The sequence below is a fragment of the Nerophis lumbriciformis genome, linkage group LG01 (genome assembly GCF_033978685.3).
Source record: "Nerophis lumbriciformis linkage group LG01, RoL_Nlum_v2.1, whole genome shotgun sequence".
Classification (NCBI taxonomy): domain Eukaryota; kingdom Metazoa; phylum Chordata; class Actinopteri; order Syngnathiformes; family Syngnathidae; genus Nerophis; species Nerophis lumbriciformis.
In genome coordinates this window covers 44139982-44158731 of record NC_084548.2, presented here as the reverse complement: position 1 = coordinate 44158731, position 18750 = coordinate 44139982, and the positions used below count along the sequence as shown (strand labels likewise).

Here is an 18750-nt window from a genome sequence, read left to right as displayed (position 1 = left end):
GTGTGTGTGTGTGTGTGTGTGTGTGTGTGTGTGTGTGTGTGTGTGTGTGTGTGTGTGTGATGCAATTTTCAAAACTAGCAATCTAGCATTAACAGTCAAAAGCAGAAATCAGCTGATTTCTATAAGAACTGATAACAGATTTCCAATCAATGCTAAACTCAGACAGCGAAAGTCACTAGATGACGTTTTGAGTCGCCAGTCATGTATGGCCAAAAGTCTCTAAATCGAATGCCAACGTTGCTTAATCGCCAACACACTGGGACTCACTGAAGGACTGACAGTGAATAAAAAAAGATGATTAAGATAATTGTGTACTTTTCTCTTCTGATATTTTCACTAAGGACCCCAAGCTATCTGCATGCAGCAACAATGTCTGACAGACAGGAGAGCGGAGTAGTCAGTGATGAATGGCAAGGGAACAGACTGATTTGTACTGAGGAGAAAGAGAGAGCCAATTACAGTGAAATAAATTCCAAAAGAGCCAAGTGACTAGCTGAAGGCAGGGACAAATGCCTTGGAGTGACCAACAAGAGTGCAAAGTACCAAATGGCAAAATGTGGGAAGACCAACAGGCAGATCTGCTTTTACCACTTATCTTCACAACCAAAAAGTCGCTAAATGATGTTTTCAGTCGCTAGCCAGGTATGGCCAAAAGACGCGAAATCTAGCGGTAAAGTCGCTCAATCACACTGACAGTGAAACAAATAATTTTTAAAAAGATAGTAATCGTACAATGTCTTGTACTTTTGTCTTCTTTCTTAATATTTCTCAAAGGACACCAAAATGTCGCTATCTGCAGGCAGCTTGCTAGCTATGATGGCAGCAACAATGTACCTTAGAGTGACTGACCAACAAGAGCTCAAAGTACCTAATGGCAAAATGTGGAGAGACAGACACAATAAATTGCATTAAGATGAAGAGAACTGTTGCTATTATTAATTTTAACAACAACCAGAAAGTCGCTAAATGTCACCAGCCAGGTATGGCCAAAAGTCGCTTAATTGGCCACACACAGTAACAGAGAAACAAACAAACAAAAAAAAAGATCATAAAGATAATAGTTGTACAACTTTGTGTACTTTTGTCTACTTTCTCAATATTTTCACAAAGGACACCAAAATGTTGCTATCTGCAGGCAGCTTGCTGGCTATGATGGCAGCAACGATGTCTGCCAGACAGGAGAGAGTGGTCAGTGACGATCGAATCGAGAAAATGACAAAATGGGTCAAAGACCAAAAAGTTATTAACTGACAGCAGTGACAAATGTCAGACTGTAAACTTTTTTGAAAGAAAAGGACAAAATGGGAAGATGCTGATAATAACAGCAAAATGGAAAATATAAGAATTTCCAAGTAATGCTCAACTCAAGTGTGTGTGTGTCGTGTGTGTGTGCGCGTTAAACTTCTTGTGGAATGATTTCAAATTATCTCTGAGTCTGAACTGAGGGAAAGGAAACCAAATTTTGAGCAGTCACTCACGAGTTCAAAGTACCAAATGAGGAGATTCTAAAAGAACAGACCGGTTTATGAAAGACTCGATGGGGGAGGGGCACAGCTAAGAATACTTGAGTGAGATTCTGTGATCCAAATTCGAGATAGAGCTTTTTGATAATGATAATTTGTCAGAGTAAGGTTGTGTAATCAAAATTTGAGAATGAGCTTTGCCAATCAATCAAGAATATTTGCATTAAGTTCTGTGATCAAAATTCAGAAACAACCTTTAATAATTGATAAAGAATATGTGAGTGAGGTTGTGTGATCCAATTTGAGAATTAGCTTTGATAATAATGATTGAGAGCCTCTGGCCCTCTGTGGATCGTGGCCGCGGGGCCAAGTTGGCCTGGCCCCTTGGGGCCTCTGACCCTCTATGGATCGGGGCCAAGTTGGCATGACCCCTCGGGGCCTCTGGCCCTCTATGGATCGTGGCCGCGGGGCCAAGTTGGCCTGACTCCTTGGGGCCTCAGGCCCTCTGTGGGTCGCGGCCGCGGGGCCAAGTTGACCTGGCCCGTTGGGGCCTCTTACCCTCTATGGATCGTGGCCGCGGGGCCAAGTTGACCTGGCCCCTTGGGGCCTCTGGCCTTCTGTGGGTCGCAGCCGCGGGGCCAAGTTGGCCTGGCCCTTTGGGGCCTATGACCCTCTGTGGGTCGTGGCCGCGGGGCCAAGTTGACCTGGCCCCTTGGGGCCTCTGACCGTCTATGGATCATGGCCGCGGGGCCATGTTGGCCTGGCCCCTTGGGGCCTCTGGCCCTCTGTGGGTCGCGGCCGCGGGGCCAAGTTGACCTGGCCCCTTGGGGCCTCTGACCCTCTATGGATCATGGCCGCGGGGCCAAGTTGGCCTGGCCCCTTGGGGCCTAAGATTATTATTTTTGCAAAAGTAGTTTTGCATGCGTCGCGGCCGCGGGGCCAAGTTGGCCTGGCCCCTTGGGGCCTCTGGCCCCCTGGGCCTGGGCCCGATAGGCCCGTTCATTAATCCACCTATGCGTACAATAGCAGAGAACTGAGACAAAAAATGCTGGCCATTATTTTGGGCGAAAACCAAATCATATGAAAAGTGGAATGATTTGATTAACGTGGACAAGTTGAAAAACGTATTCGGGTGTTACCATTTAGTGGTCAATTGTACGGAATATGTACTGTACAGTGCAATCTACAAATAAAAGTTTCAACCAATCAATCAATCAATGGAGTGCACAAAAAACGTACATGTACAGTTCCATCCCTAATATTAGTGAAAATAACCACGGAGCAGAATTGAAAAGTGCCAATTTCAACAGACAAGTATCAATCCGATGCTGACCCCACCATTGGTATCAATCTACTCGATATTTGGATCGATCCGCCCATCTCCAACAGCCACAACGTTTGTGAATTTCTGCCAGTAGGTGGCCTCGGTCTAATGTGTGTCAAACAAAAATAAACCCACAGGGAATACAGTGATGTACTGGATTGATATTTTTGGCATCCTAGCACACAAAGAGGGAGTCAATAGAACACCGCCCTTAATATTCACAAGAAAGTACATTAAAGCGCCCGTTGTTATCTCGCAGTAGGCTAATACTAGCTCATGCTAACTTCCGGTGGTTGCGCGCGCCTCTTGGCAACGGAAGCCGAGCTCCACTAGAGCCGAGACACACTTCCGCAACCGAAGCTAAATAACTTTTAAACGAAAATGCCTGTCTGCTGCGTGCTGGGGTGCAAAAACAGACAACAATCCGGCAAAAAACTAAAATTTTACCGAATACCAACAGAATACAGACCGTTTCAGGCCAACCGACGTCGTTTGTGGCTAAAAGTGATCAAGCAAGTGAATGGCAGCACAACGGAGCTCAAAGAAAGTGCTCGAATTTGTGGCGCCCATTTCCTATCAGGTAAGCACATTACTTGGTTAATTTATTGTATTTCCAAAAGAGTCGTGGAAGATGATGACAAAATGCGTGTGATTTGCAGGAGAAGCATCCATGGACCACGACAGTCCAGACTTTGTGCCTTCTGTGTTTACATGCATGAAGCAGAGCCCGCGCCCCAAGAACCAAAGCACAAGGCAAGAAAATATAGTTGCTGATTAAATCATAAATACTTACTGGATGTAGAAATAATGGGGTTATAATTGTAATCTTGTAGACGTTCACTCAGCGGGTGCTAACGTTTAAATATCACAGTTCACTAGTTACAGCCTGACTACAGTGTTATTATGTCAGTGCAGTGTTTGAAAATTCTCACAAAAGTTACAGCTATTTAGATAAAACATTTTTATTTATGTCTAGAGATGTTACATGTTTTTTATATCAGTGGATCAAAAGACAGGTCCCCCTAAACAGTTTTTAAGTTCCCTTATTTATTATTATGGTTGATTTTTTTTTAAGAGATCATCCATCCATTTTTTACCGCTTGTCCCTTTTGGGGTCGCGGGGGGTGCTGGAGCCGATCTCAGCTGCATTCGGGCGGTAGGCGGGTACACCCTGGTCAAGTCGCCACCTCATCACAGGGCCAACACAGATAGACAGACAACATTCACACTCACATTCACACACTAGGGACAATTTAGTGTTGCCAATCAACCTATCCCCAGGTGCATGATCAGTTGATGTGCATTTGACACAAACCAGCACTAACCCAGGATTTTCACTGGATGAGTAACTGCTGCGGACTCTTTATGTGTCCATTCAGACAACGTGCGCACGGCGCCGCCATAACAGTGCCATACCGCATCCCTGAACTTCTATTTCTTTTGGTCGCTTATGTGGGACAGGACATCATGAACATACACAAAATAAATTAGCCATATTACTTTCAAAATAAAATACTCCACGTTCAAGGTGGCTCGTAATTTACACTTTGAAACGCTCTAATGTGCTGGGACGGACTTTGAAGTCAACTTGTCCAAAGGATTTTAGATGTAAATTCACCTGGTTGACACAAATAGATGAGGACATGCTGATTTTGGAGGTCCAAAAATCAAATAATCATATTACAGGCATATCCTGGAAAGCTATATGGTGGCCTGATATGGGGGCCTGGGAAGCAAGGGAGTGTTTAGTGGGAGTTGAATGAGATGTGTGTGTGCGTACGTTCATACAAGGCTCGCTAGGGACGATACTGTTGTGTTGTTCAGTAAATAGAAAAGTAAAGTAGTCGTTATGCAAGGCAAAACTGTCATCTTCTCTATGAGTCAAGTCAGGGCCCGCAAAGATGCCCGCCTGTGAGTACTGATGTACGGCGATGCTCGAGATGTTCCGCAGTGTTGCTGTTCAGCAGCCGTTACGTTACGTATCGCAACTAACGATTATTTTGATAGTCGATAAGTCATCGACTATCTGAATGATTAGTCGACTACAGTTACTAAAGCTTACACATTTAATTTTCTTTCGACTTCTAAATACAGCTTATGTTACTATAGGCATGTGCTTATGAACAACAAAGATGACTAAGTGATGTATAAAAATTAAAATCACTTTTACAATGTAGTCCACCCAGAAAGGAAAAGGCAAAGTGCTAAAAAACAACAACATCCATCCATCCATTTTCTACCGCTTATTCCCTTTGGGGTCGCGGGGGGTGCTGGAGCCTATCTCAGCTACAATCGGGCGGAAGGCGGGGTACACCCTGGACAAGTCGCCACCTCATCGCAGGGCCAACACAGATAGACGGACAACATTCACACACTAGGGCCAATTTTAGTGTTGCCAATCAACTTATCCCCAGGTGCATGTCTTTGGAAGTGGGAGGAAGCCGGAGTACCCGGAGGGAACCCACGCAGTCACGGGGAGAACATGCAAACTCCACACAGAAAGATCCCGAGCCCGGGATTGAACCCGGGATTGAACCCAAGACTACTCAAGACCTTCGTATTGTGAGGCAGACGCACTAACCCCTCTGCCACCGAAAACAACAACAATTAACCATATATATGTATTAAATCAGTTAAAATAGCAGCAATGAAAACAAACAAAACACAAAATCTAACTTCATCAAAAAGAAAAGCATTTTGTGATGTTTAAAAACCTGCACATTGGTATATTGACTATTGATTAACTTCTGGCAGTTTTAGCACTTTAATAGTCTCAGCGTGTAGAATTGCATCTTTAATAATTCTTCAAATGTTGGCTATTTAATAGATTGTATGTTTAATCTTATGACACCTCCGCATTGGTGCCTGTCTGTCTGTATGTGTACGTTTGTGTACGCTTCGCATTTGTTAAAGTGCAAGTTTTTACACAATTGCAAATTTACCGTAGGCTGCTTTAAAATGTACCGTATTTTCCGCACTATAAAGCGCACCGGATTATAAGGCGCACCTTCAATGAATGGCATATTTCAAAACTTTGTTCATATATAAGGCGAACCGGATTGTAAGGCGCACCTATGCATCCATTCGATGGAGCTGCGCTAAAGGCAATGTCAACAAAACAGTCAGATAGGTCAGTCAAACTTTATTAATAGATTACAAACCAGCGTTCTGACAACTCTGTTCACTCCCAAAATGAATAAACAGCTGTTTTATTATTTTCCCCGAGGTAATGTCAGTGATGTGGTGTTTTGTTTATTTTTTAACAACGGCAAGGTATAACTTGTAGTGCAACATTTATATCACATAGTGGAGGGGAACTTTTCCCTGATTCAATAAACACGTAAAAAACAGTGATACTGTTACTGTAAATCAAACGTTAGTGCAATCACAATATAGTAACACTCCAAATAGTGCAGCGCAATAACAATATATCAATAACTCAACGTTGCTCAAACGTTAATGTCACACAACACAACACACAAAATAAACATGTAATGCTCACTTTATGAAGTTATTCCTCATCCACGAATCCATGGAACTCTTCTTCTTCAGTGTCCGAATTAAACAGTCGGGCGGATACGGCATCCAACATCTCTGTCTCGTCGAAGTCGTCATTAATGGAGTCAGTGTCGCTGCTGCTCTATTCCCGTGTTCTACTGCGTGACTGATCGTCTTAAGTATAAACTCTGCGTCGTAAGCGTGTCTCTTAATAGGAGCCATTTTGGGGTCTTTACATAAACAAACAAATGGAAATTAAAACGGCACGCCTCGCGCAGTCATATATCCCAGCATGCAACGCGCGCTTCTTCTACGAGGGCGGCTGCTTACCGTAGAAGAAGAACTTCTTATTGTACGGGGGAAAAAGAAGTTGGCGGCTGTTTACCATAGTTGCAAGACCTAAACTTTATGAAAATTAAGTTTTGGTTTGTTGTGGCTCAATATTGGTCCATATATAAGGCGCACCGGATTATAAGGCGCACTGTCAGCTTTTGAGAAAATTGGAGGTTTTTAGGTGCGCCTTATAGTGCGGAAAATACAGTACCTACTTGAATCGATGTAGACAAAGTTTAGCTGGCTGACTTTGGCTAAAATGATAGTTAAAGTTATTTTTTTACACAGCTTCACCTCACACTTGTTAGCTAGCTAGCAAAGTACAACCTGACACTCTTTCCATGGCTGAGACCATGTCCTCCCTCCAGATGTCCGACGTCGTGCCTTCGCTTTAAATGCTCGCTTATCACAGATTAGGGCTGCACGATTTTGAGGAAAAAAAACATAATTGTGATTTTTCTCTCTAAAATTGCGGTTTGATTTGCTATTTTTATATTTTATACATACAACTGTGACATGTTACTTTTAGACTGCCAACATATTCTTGTCTCAAAGTGCCACACATTAGAACAATATGCAATAATTTACTTCAAAAAATATTTGGCTTTATGGAGACAGACCAAAGCGTTGTTCTACATAATGTGCGTAAACTGAATAAATAAAAAACTATACAGTGATGATAAGGTAATGTAATCATAATATATAATAATAATGCAGGTAACCATTTAAAAGGATGTAATAAATGTTTATTCCTCCTTATTGTAGGATTGTTTACCATTATACTGTATTTGGAAGGTAAATGACTTTTTATACTAAATAAATACACAAACAAATATTAAATGGACTCATTTTGTTAACCTTAATAAATATTGAACATATTAAAGTGCATTTTTTCCCCATTTGGAAAAATTAGGTCTGGTGTCATCTTTTTGTCTATTGCTATCATGTGATCACGGCGGCATTTTCGCTTGTTCGTTCGTGTTAATGGGCTCATTTCGCTCATCCTATTTGAGGCTGAAATATTCCCAAAACAGGACCTTGAGCTTTATAATCGTATATTTTTTTTCTTAATTTTGTGTTGCTTTGCGGGACTTCTCACTGGCGAGTCGCAAAGCTCTCTGTACTGTAAGTGTGTTCGCGGCGGCGCCCCGCTCTCGTCAACTTCATTACTTACTCTGATCAAATTCATTGCTTCCAAAATTGGTTTCAAATGTGTAGTAGATTTCAGCACTAACAGGTTATTAGAATGTCTATTTTCCATCCATTAATTTCTTTATTAAATGTTTAATTTATTATTATGCATTAATTAATTCTTATTCTTAACAGGGGAACCACGATTCTCTTTACAAAGCAAGTAAAATGATATTATTCCTATTTAATAGTTATGATAGTTAATTAAGGATTTATCAGGATTGGTGTATTAGTTTAGTTTTTAAATAAAATCTAATATGGCAGTCAACCATCAGTTTTGCTCATTTGACCGCTGGCTGGAGAAAATCCAGATGATGTTCCAGAAACGTAGACATCTTCTTTGTCTTTCTTTTTAAATTAAATAAAGCAACATCACAAAGTACTACTCAGATATTAGTTTTAAAGATGTTTTAATGTAATTGTGAACAGAAATGTTTTCTATAAAAGGCCTGCCTATTTTTTTTTTAAATTAATTTTAATTAATCCCTTAGCTCTACAATGTAGCAGTTGAATATGTTTTTAGAATTAATTTGTAAATGGTTGTACTTTGAAATGTAAATGTTGATATAATGTGGAATATAATTTAAGATAACAATGTATTCCCCTATTTTGTAATACATGTATTTGCAATTAAGGCAATAAACTAATCACAACAGCGGTAGTTTGAACACAATGTTTATTATTTATACAAGTCAAAATGATATTTTACAATACAATAAGACATACATTAAGACTTGAGTCAACTTATTTAGGTCAAAAAAAGAAAATGTATAGGCTTTATCTCCACACGCTAAAAAATGCTTCATGCATTAAGTTGTTTGCACAGCCAGGATTTGAGGCTCTCTCTGGGTAACAAACGGAAGAAAATCTCGCTCAAAATTACAAAAGTCAACGTCTAGTATTTTAACACAAATTTAGGTTACTCATGTTACTCAGTTTGTCTGATGTTAAATGTTTTAAATAAATAAATGCAACTATACTTACGTTTTAAAGTCGCTCTTTTCTCTCCTCGTAGACAGGTAACAAAGTATTGTTCCATATGGAGTTTAACCAAATATCACGACTATATCGAGAAAAACATGGATAGTTTAAAATGCATATTAAATTTATGTACCGCTTGTACTACATTCTCAAAGTATGGCTAGGATAACACAAAGATATCATATAACTTAAACTTGATTTAGACCCCTACGGTCCTGTCGTCTTCTTTTACGGCGTTTTACCTGCAAGCCCTAGTCCAGTAAAACTGCTTCCAGGAAAACTTGTTGTAAGCCCCGCCCACAGGTTTCCAATGTAGTGAGTCCCCAAGAAATGGTGACTTGAGTCAGTCCTAGGAAATTTCAGTGGGACCCAACAAAAAGAGGCTGTTTGCAACATTTACACAGATGCCCAACGGCCGCTAACTTTCCAAAGTATTTTAAGCATTATATACCGACCACTAACGGCTTTTAGCATGTATTGACGTAACTGCAAATGTGTGACATGCGCATTTGCTTTGTGTGTTGCTCGCTAATTATAGCAGTCTGGATAGTTAATGTTAGCTATCAGTGAATATATATTTCATCATGACAACAACATGTCTAATAATTGTCAGTTGCTTCTCTTGGCTCTACGTAGGGGAAGGAGGGGGAAGAGCCCCCTGAAATAAATGTCTTGCTCCCTCAAATCTAAATGTTTGAAGTGCGGGGCGGTATAGCTCGGTTGGTAGAGTGGCCGTGCCAGCAACTTGAGGGTTGCAGGTTCGATCCCCGCTTCCGCCATCCTAGTCACTGCCGTTGTGTCCTTGGGCAAGACACTTTACCCACCTGCTCCCAGTGCCACCCACATTGGTTTTAATGTAACTTAGATATTGTGTTTCACTATGTAAAGCGCTTTGAGTCAATAGAGAAAAGCGCTATATAAATATAATTCACTTCACTGAAGTTGAGAAAGTACATTTTAATATACCAACAAAATGTATATATTGCAAATTGACAAAATTATCCGCAGTCGCGCAGAAATAAACTGAAAAAGGGACTCGTTACAACACTCGTATGATATCATCATCCCTCTTTTCTGCCCATTACCTGTGTCAGGCTCCGCGAGTCCGCGTGCACAGGTTTCCAGTGTCGATGAATTAAAAACAAGACGAAAAGTTGTCAGAAACCAAATGCAATCCTATTTAATTTTGTCTTGTAAATGGGTGGGACAAGTTTGGGATTTATCCAATCAGTCCTTTAATAGCGTACAGTATGACAGAGGGTGGGAGTTAGCGACAATGGTGGGCAATCAGATGTTTTTCATTTTGAGATGAGGAAATTCAAGTTGAATGTCTCACCGGCGGCGCCAAAACAAAAATGCTTTGCTTACTGACCGTTAATAAACAATGTGAACTTCCTCACTCTGCAAGTGTTTACATGCTTAGTGGTCAGAGAACACAATGAAATACATAGAATCTAAAAGAACACAGGGAACGGTTGGCTCCCTGTTAGTTGTTATATTAAAACACAACTTGAAAAAAACATTACTATGTCTAGAGTTTAGGCAGTGCTGTTAAGTTTGTATGTCTAAATGAGACTATGTCTACACAAAGCCGGATAACCCCTTAAACGAATAATTATTTAGCCCAAGCCCCGTTTTAGCCACACTAAACTATCGTTTAAGGTCTCCCTCCTCGGACAATTTTTTACACGGGTAAGTGCGCCGTGTATTTCTTGAATCTCCAGCTCTTAGCTTTGTATGGACTCATTGATTGTTTACAAACTGAGTTCGGAGAGGAAGTGACGCCAGAAAGGCCGTGCCCCACACAGGAAGTGACGTCAGAAATAACACGCCACAGCCAGCTTCATAATAAAGCGGTTTCGTAACTCGGAGCTAACCACTGGAAATATGGAGGCGAGTCATCCAGACATGCCCGTGTTTCTCCTTCCGTCTGTACAGACGCTTGTGGAAATCACACATGAATACCTGATACCTTTATAAGTTATTGTCCGGCATGTATGTCACGGACTCAACGTCTAGGTCCAGAATATATAAAGTCACCAAAAACGAATGGCCAATGAAGGTGAAGGCAAAAGAGTGTGGAGTGTCCTGACCAGATATCTTGATATCCCAAGATTGATTGTTGTAAAATGTTCTTTGTCACATTGTGTACTTTCACATGTTTATTAAATATTTTATTAATTTATGATGTCTCAGGTGTGATTCACTACAATATATACCAGCAGCAGCTTAGGCTCAATTCCAATACCCTTCCTCCACCCTTGTTTTTGCCCTCCCTCTTTGGTTTTGCGCGTTCGCATCAATCAAGAGGCGTTCAAATTATCCATCAGGTAGAGGGGAAGGGCGAAGTACTTCCCTCGAAGCGAAGTGAGTAAACAAACATCTGTCGCATCTGCCTTACGTCACTGCTGGCAAAGGGAAAGGGTTGATGACGTAGTGAGACTTGATCGGCGTTCGTATGCATAGGGGCATATTTGCAAAACTTCGCCATGGCACTAGATGCAAGAGCCAAGGGAGTGGGTCGAGTAGTAGAGGGGAAGGGGAAGTGGGCGAATAAATAGAGCATGCTTAGCAGCTTAATGTACGCCCCAAAAGTAAAGAGGATACATTTTACCAAGGTATGCCTATAGGCTACTGTCTCAAATGTTTCAGATTGCCATATAACTTGGTACATATAGTCCACAATATGCAAACACAAATGAGGATTTTTTTTATTATGTGATTTGGCTGTCTCCATACGTTTCACATTGCCATGTTGTGAAAAGGAAATTCGCAAGTTTATCGTCAGAGAAAAAAATCTTCTCTGCCTTCAATCGTCTCCATCTTTGAAAGGCATCCCAGATATAAATCCTCCTTTTGTTCCTGGCTTTGTCATGAATAAGTTGAGAATCGTTACTACGCCTTTTAGATGTACTAAGGTCTGACATGTTCAGTAACTTAAGTAACTGGCAACCTGGATGTGACACACTCACAGACTTTCTAATTGGTCGAACAGTAGAGGGCGGGACATCGAAATGATAACAATAACAAGATTTCGGGGCTGTAAATCTAACTTTGAAATGAGCATATCCCGCCTGAAATACTGTTATCAGTTATAGAGGTATTTGAAAAGAACATGATTTATTAATACATTTTGACATATCAGGGCCATTTAATGATGACTTGACATGAAATTATTACATATGGCTCCTTTAAAGTACTAACTTTTCCACTATTTTTACACTTTTTTCTCTTATTCCACAGCCATACACCTTAGTCATATAACTTGGTATGTCAAACATGCTAAGTGTTAGCATGCTAACTGTTCGCATGCTTACATTATTACACATGCTAAGTGCTAGCATTTTTATGTTAGCTTTCTAATGTTTTATGCTAGCTCTGTAGCTCATTTTGTACGATTACACCTAAAACACACGGATTCAGACACTCGGCACCATCCTAAAAGTACGCCGGCTTACGGCGACCCACTGGCCAGAGGTCCAGGGCACAGATGGCAGGCCCATCAAAATTTCCGCGGGAATTTTCTAGTTATGTATTACCATTTCATTAGTGGTTAAATTGGACTCAAAAAAGTAATGGCAATAATATCGATTATCGGCAATAATTTGAAGTCAATGTATCGTCAGGCAAAATTTGTTATCGGCCAAGACCTAAGTGCAGTTCCCCCATCCCAAAGATGAATGAAATCATAATCGATTATGTACAAAATCCATAGTCTTTGCCTGTGTATACTTTGATGTACAGTACTGTGTTAACCAGAGTTACAAGCACCGATTTTATATACTATGGTTTGATAACAGAAATTCTAAGCATTCATACTTATTTCACTTAATAATTGTGTTATCATTACACGTTTCCTGGTCCATCTTGCAATAATGACTAATAAGGATGATAATGTTAACTGTATATTTACTAAAAGCAATTTTCTTATATTCCTATTTTTTCAAGGATTTTTGGGCGTAGAGGAAGAAGCCAGCGTCACCAAGCAGCAAATATAATAGAGTCAGAGGAAATGCCAACCAAAGCTGATGAGCCTGAGATTCAGGGGTCCTCTTCTGACATTGTCCCAATGGAAATGAATGGAAGTGAACCTTATGAGCCTGAGATTCAGGAGTCCTCTTCTGACCATGTCTCACTGGAAATGAATGGAAGTGAACCTTCAGAAGAGATCCAGTCACCATCAAACACAAAATGTTCAAAGGTCAATCTTTTTATATTTATCAATGATTTAAATATTTTACAAAGAACCTCCAAAGTTGACTGCTGAGAATATAAATCCACTTTCTTCATGGTACTTTCTAGTGGATATTCTTCATCTACTCCATTATCCTTTTAGAAAAAAAGTGTTGCAAAAAAACAAAACTTGTAGGGAAAAAATTTAAAAAGCGAAATGCAGATGTACAACTAATAGGGGTGTAACAATTGATCGATTTATATTCCTAAATTTCAAGTATACTGATCTGTGCAAGTTGGCCATCCGGAAGATAGGTATCAATCCAACATTGATTTAAACGGCAATATATTGATTTTATAGATACTAGCAAAAATAAAACATTACATTTAAAAACGGCAGACTTTATATAAAGCATAGCACTTTTAATGATATTGACATTAACGTTAAGTCTGTCTGCCCATCTGTGGCGTCATCAAAATTAAAATGGTGGATACCTACGGTGGTCGATAAAAGGTCATGACAAATGCAAACGCAACAAGACAATACCATCAATTACAACACAAAAACTTCCAGCTGCAGCATGATTGCAAAACCCACAACAAATAAAAATGACACAGCGGAATAATATAAAGCCACAACTTAACTTTAAACCACAAAGGATTCGACAGACAAAACGGAAGCGACAGTGGAGCAAGTTCACCAACACACAGGTTGAGACGGAAGGTTAAAAACAGTGTAATGGACATACTATGTTAGTATTATTGAAAAATTAAAAAAGTAGAAAAGAAAAAGTTATTTATGATTGAAAAAGCTGTCACACTTTACTTTCTTTTCAAACATCTTTGGCCATTTGGTTCTTGTTTCGCCAAAACTTGTCCGCTGTCACTACTGTTATGTCTTTATGTGTTTAATTTGGTGGTTGCAGAGACAAAAATAGGAGTTTGGGGAAGCCATGGAGAACGGCTTCAAAGCGGTTCTGGACCACCATCTGTTGCCTCAAGAGGGGGAAGCAGTACACTGTCAACACTGTGTATAGTGGGGACGGTGTGCTGCTAATGTCGACTTGGGATGTTGTGGATCGGTGGAAGGAATACTTTGAAGACCTCCTCAATCCCACCTACACATCTTCCAATGAGGAGGCAGTGCCTGGGGACTCAGTGGCTGGCTGTCCTATTTCTGGGTCTGAGGTTGCCTAGGTAGTTAAGAACTTCCTCGGCGGCAGGTCCCCTTTGGTAGATGAGATTCCCCTTAAGGCTCTGGATGCTGTGGGGCTGTCGTGGTTGACAAGACTCTGCAGCATTGCGTGGACATCAGGGGCAGTGCTTCTGGATTGGCAGACTGGGGTGGTGGTTCCTCTATTTAACAAGGGGGGACCATAGGGTGTGTTCCAACTATTGTGGATCACACTCCTCAGCCTTCCCGGTAAGGTCTATTCAGGTGTACTGGGGAGGAGGCTGCGCCGAATCGTCGAATCTCAGATTCATGAGGAGCAGTGTGGTTTTTGTCTTGGTCGTGGAACTGTGGACCAACTCTATACTCTCAGCAGGATCCTTGAGGGGGCATGGGAGTTTGCCCAACAAGTCTACATGTGTTTTGTGGACTTGGAGAAGGCATTTGACCTTGTCCCTTGGGAAGTCCTGTGGAGAGTGCTCATAGAGTATGGGGTATCAGTGGCGGCCCGCTCCCTGTATGATCAGTGTCAGAGCTTGGTCCTTGGTCCACATAGCCGGCAGTAAGTCGGACCTGTTTCCAGTGAGAGTTGGACTCCGCCAGGGCTGCTCTTCATCACTGATTCTGTTTACAACTTTTATGGACAGAATTTGTAGGCGCAGTCAGGGCGTTGAGGGGATCCGGTTTGGTGGCTGCAAGATTAGGCCTCTGCTTTTTGAGGATGATGTCGTCCTGCTGACTTCATCGGGCCAGGATCTTCAACTCTTACTTCATCGGTTCGCAGCTGAGTGTGAAGCGACTGGGATGAAAAACATCACTTCCAAGTCCGAGCATATGGTTTTTGCCCGGAAAAGGGTGGAGTTCAAGTACCTCAGGGTCTTGTTTACGAGTGAGGGAAGATTGAATCGTGAAGGTAAAGCTGTCAATTTACCGGTTGATCTACATTCCTATCCACATCTATGGTAATGAGCTTTGGGTTATGACCGAAAGGACAAGATCACGGGTACAAGCGGTTGAAATGAGTTTCCTCCGTCGGGTGGCGGGGCTCTTCCTTAGAGATAGGGTAAGAAGCTCTGTCATTCGCGAGGAGCTCAAAGTAAAGCTGTTGCTCGTCCACATCGAGAGGAACCAGATGAGGTGGTTTGGGCATCTGGTCAGAATGCCCCCCCAAAGCCTCCCTAGGGAGGTGTTTAGGACACGTCCGACTGGTAGGAGACCACGGGGAAGACCCAGGACACAGTGGAGAAACTGTTTCCCAGTTGGCCTGGCCTGTGGAAACGATTCCAATATTGATTTTTGCAAACGTCATTTCAGAGTTTTTGATCATGATGTAAAAAAAAAAAAGTGGTTAAAACATCAAATAAATGCAGAAAGAGGTTGCTACTATGTTAAGTCTGTCGCTCTCGTCAAGTGGATCCAAGTCAACAACACAATCAAGTTTGCAGAGACCCCTTTTTCAAAGTTCGTATGAATTCAAATTGTTTATGGTTTATTTACTTTTTTTACTATACAAAACTCAAAACCAGTGAAGTTGACACTTTGTGTAATTCGTAAATAAAAACAGAATACAATAATTTGCAAATCCTTTTCAACTAATATTCAATTGACTAGCCTGCAAAGACAAGCTATTTAATTTTCGAACTGAGAAACGTAATTTTTTTTTCAAATAATAATCATTAACTTAGAATTTAATGGCAGCAACACATTGCAAAAAAGTTGGCACAGGGGCATTTTACTTGTGTGTTACATGGCCTTTCCTTTTAACGACACTCAGCAAACGTTTGGGAACTGAGGAGACCAATTTTTTAAGCTTTTCAGGTGGAATTATTTCTCATTCATGCTTGATGTACAGCTTAAGTTGTTCAACAGTCCGGGGTATCCTTTGTGGTATTTTAGGCTTCATATTACGCCACACATTTTCAATGGAGGCAGGTCAGGACTACAGGCAGGCCAGTCTAGTACCCGCACTCTTTTACTATGAAGCCACGCTGTTGTAACACGTGGCTTGGCATTGTCTTGCTGAAATAACCTGGGGCATCCATGATAACGTTGCTTGGATGGCAACATATGTTGCTCTAAAACCTGTATGTACCTTTCAGAATTAATGGTGCCTTCACAGATGTGTAAGTTACTCATGCCTTGGGCACTAATACACCCCCATACCATCACAGATGCTGGCTTTTGAACCATGCGCCTACCACAAAAATACAAGAATGTGAAATAATTTCACCTGAAAAGCTTTAAAAATTGGTCTCCTTAGTTCCCAAACTTTTGCAATGTGTTGCTGCCATTAAATTCTAAGTTAATGATTTAAAATAACATTTAGTTTCTCAGTTGAACATTAAATATCTTGTCTTTGCAGTGTATTCAACTGAATATAAGTTGAAAAGGATTTGCAAATTATTGTATTCTGTTTTTATTTACGATTTACACAACGTGCCAACTTCACTGGTTTTGGGTTTTGTAGAAGGAAGAGTTTTTTACCAAATAGCTTGAAAAGTCTCCTTCAGTGATGATGACTCTTAAATTCTGAAAAAAACATTCCTTTTTAAGAGTGTGTGACATTCAGCAATTTTTTCGATGATACCTGGCTTGTATAGTCGCCACTAAACCTTAAAAATATTTTGACATCTGTGCTGCGAAAGTTAAATAAACAGTAGCCATATTGAATGTGGTTGCAACCCAGCATTTAACCCATTTTAATCTTTCTTGATCCATGCCCTACGCTGCACGTTTTTTGATTTTAAATATGTTGATGTAGTCCTGTTAATTATTTTTGTCCTGCTATTTACTGTTTAGTGTGTTAAAATGACTGCTGGGAAACAGTTAAATATTTTAATTGATAAAAATGTCACTCTCTGTGACACACACTGTGTTTGTGTTTTGCAGGCTGAACAAACACTGACTGAAGAGACTGACACTGAAATTAAAGAAATTACCTCAACGCCTCTCATGAAAAATCCATCATGCATTTTGAAACTTGAAAAAAATAGTCCTGTAGTCCTCCTGAAGCGCATACTTACTCCACTTGTGCATGAAGAAGAAAAAGAAGATGATGAAGAAGAAGAAGAAGATGATGAAAGCTCCTCTTCTAGTAATTTTCAAGAGACATGCCCCTATAGTCCTTTGGCACCGCCAGATGCGCCTTCCTTTCCGTGCAACATGTGTGATCGAACTTTCACGGACAACCATCACCTGAAGCGGCATAAACTGCTTCACGTCAAAGATGGCAGAAAGTGTCCAACATGTGGTGTACTTTTCTGTCAACTTCACAGACACACATTGTTCGTACCACGGCTTGAAGAGTCCTCAAGTGAGTCTGAGGAAGATTCTTCTGTCAGTGAGTCGGAGGATGTACCTGAACCAACGGAGACTGTGGATGAGGCCGAAGACTTTAAGAATTCCTGGGAATTTATTCCCCTGTTAAAAAACAATCTTTCCATCAGTGAAGCCCACGCACCAACATCAGACGCAGAAATGTTTATTGAAATGCCGCTAGAAAACATCTGTGTTCCCTGTCCAGTTTTGCCAGAAGCCAATCCCTCTGACAACAAGACTACCAAACTACCAGAACCCGAAGCCTTTGTGGAACCTTGTTTACCTCCACCCCAGGAGCTTCCCCCTGCCCTACAGTTGTTTTCGCATCAGTTCCTCACCTCAGCATTTTTCCAGGTTAAAAGAAACTATGAGTATATTTTTAGCAAGAAAATGGATGACTTTTCCACGGTTCGTTTAGGAAATAATCCCTGTGAGACAGAGCTGGACCTTTCGTCATATCATATGCTAATTGATGGGAGTGTTAAAAAGATGCCAACTGCTTTCGACCTGCAGATTGTGATCTAACCAAAATATTGAGCGACAAATTTGAGCTCTTTTTACTGGAATGTATTTGACAAATGTCAGAACTATTACAAACCTGCTGCTTTTTTTTTATTATTAAACTGACTCACCTCTAATGCTGTTATTTTTTTTATACCCAAAGTCCCTACCACCTATTCATATGTGATCAGACGGAATGTATTTACTGTACATCCTCGTAAATAATTCGGTTTGTAACGGTGCACAACTTGTAACATTTGGACACTATAGAGCTCTGGCACATGACATCACACACAGGGCTGCCTTAAGTATGGGGTGAGGGGGCGTCCTGAGGTTGAGGGGGTTTCCCCCCTCCACCCCACAACCTCAAAAAACTCATCTTTCTGACCCCCTGTTCTAAAAACACAGTTTTTTCAACAGAACAGCAGCAATGCAAAAATTAATCCATTCTAAAAAATAATTGCGTTCATGAATACATGTCTGCGATGAGCACATGCACGTCTATGCGAATGTAACAGAGGCCAACCAACTTCCAAGAGAAGAATGCTGTCGGTCTGGGAAATTGCCTTTGCTTTTAGCTCAGTAGTCAGGACGCTCGCATCTCACACCGGTACCCTAGGTTCGTACCCCGCTCGGAGCAGTCAAAATCGGTGGTTCCTGATTTGGGTGGGGGCTCCTGGGCATCAGCCCAGGTAAGCCTTCGCATTAAGGTGTCATGGTCATACGTCCCAGCATGCAACCCACGAAAACAAACACCATATTGAAATGCAGGCAACAAACACGAGTGAGATCTTTAT

General features: G+C 41.1%; 1 protein-coding gene across 1 annotated transcript; it reads left to right on the top strand.

The window, feature by feature from the left end:
- Window positions 1–3012: 3012 nt before the first annotated feature.
- LOC133613718 (uncharacterized) lies at window positions 3013–18084 on the top strand. Its single transcript, XM_061971453.2, has 4 exons — window positions 3013–3367; window positions 3447–3540; window positions 12739–12991; window positions 17024–18084. Exons 1-4 carry the CDS (start codon window positions 3169–3171, stop codon window positions 17975–17977), a joined length of 1500 nt encoding a protein of 499 aa, XP_061827437.2. The 5' UTR covers window positions 3013–3168; the 3' UTR covers window positions 17978–18084.
- The last annotated feature ends 666 nt before the right edge of the window (window positions 18085–18750 follow it).

Excerpts from the sequence above, each read along its gene's own strand:
- LOC133613718 (XM_061971453.2), top strand. The coding sequence starts at position 3,169 with ATGCCTGTCTGCTGCGTGCTGGGGTGCAAAAACAGACAACAATCCGGC. Across the intron at positions 3,541-12,738 it reads CCCAAGAACCAAAGCACAAG|GATTTTTGGGCGTAGAGGAA; the intron begins GCAAGAAAATAT and ends TATTTTTTCAAG. Across the intron at positions 12,992-17,023 it reads CAAACACAAAATGTTCAAAG|GCTGAACAAACACTGACTGA; the intron begins GTCAATCTTTTT and ends TGTGTTTTGCAG.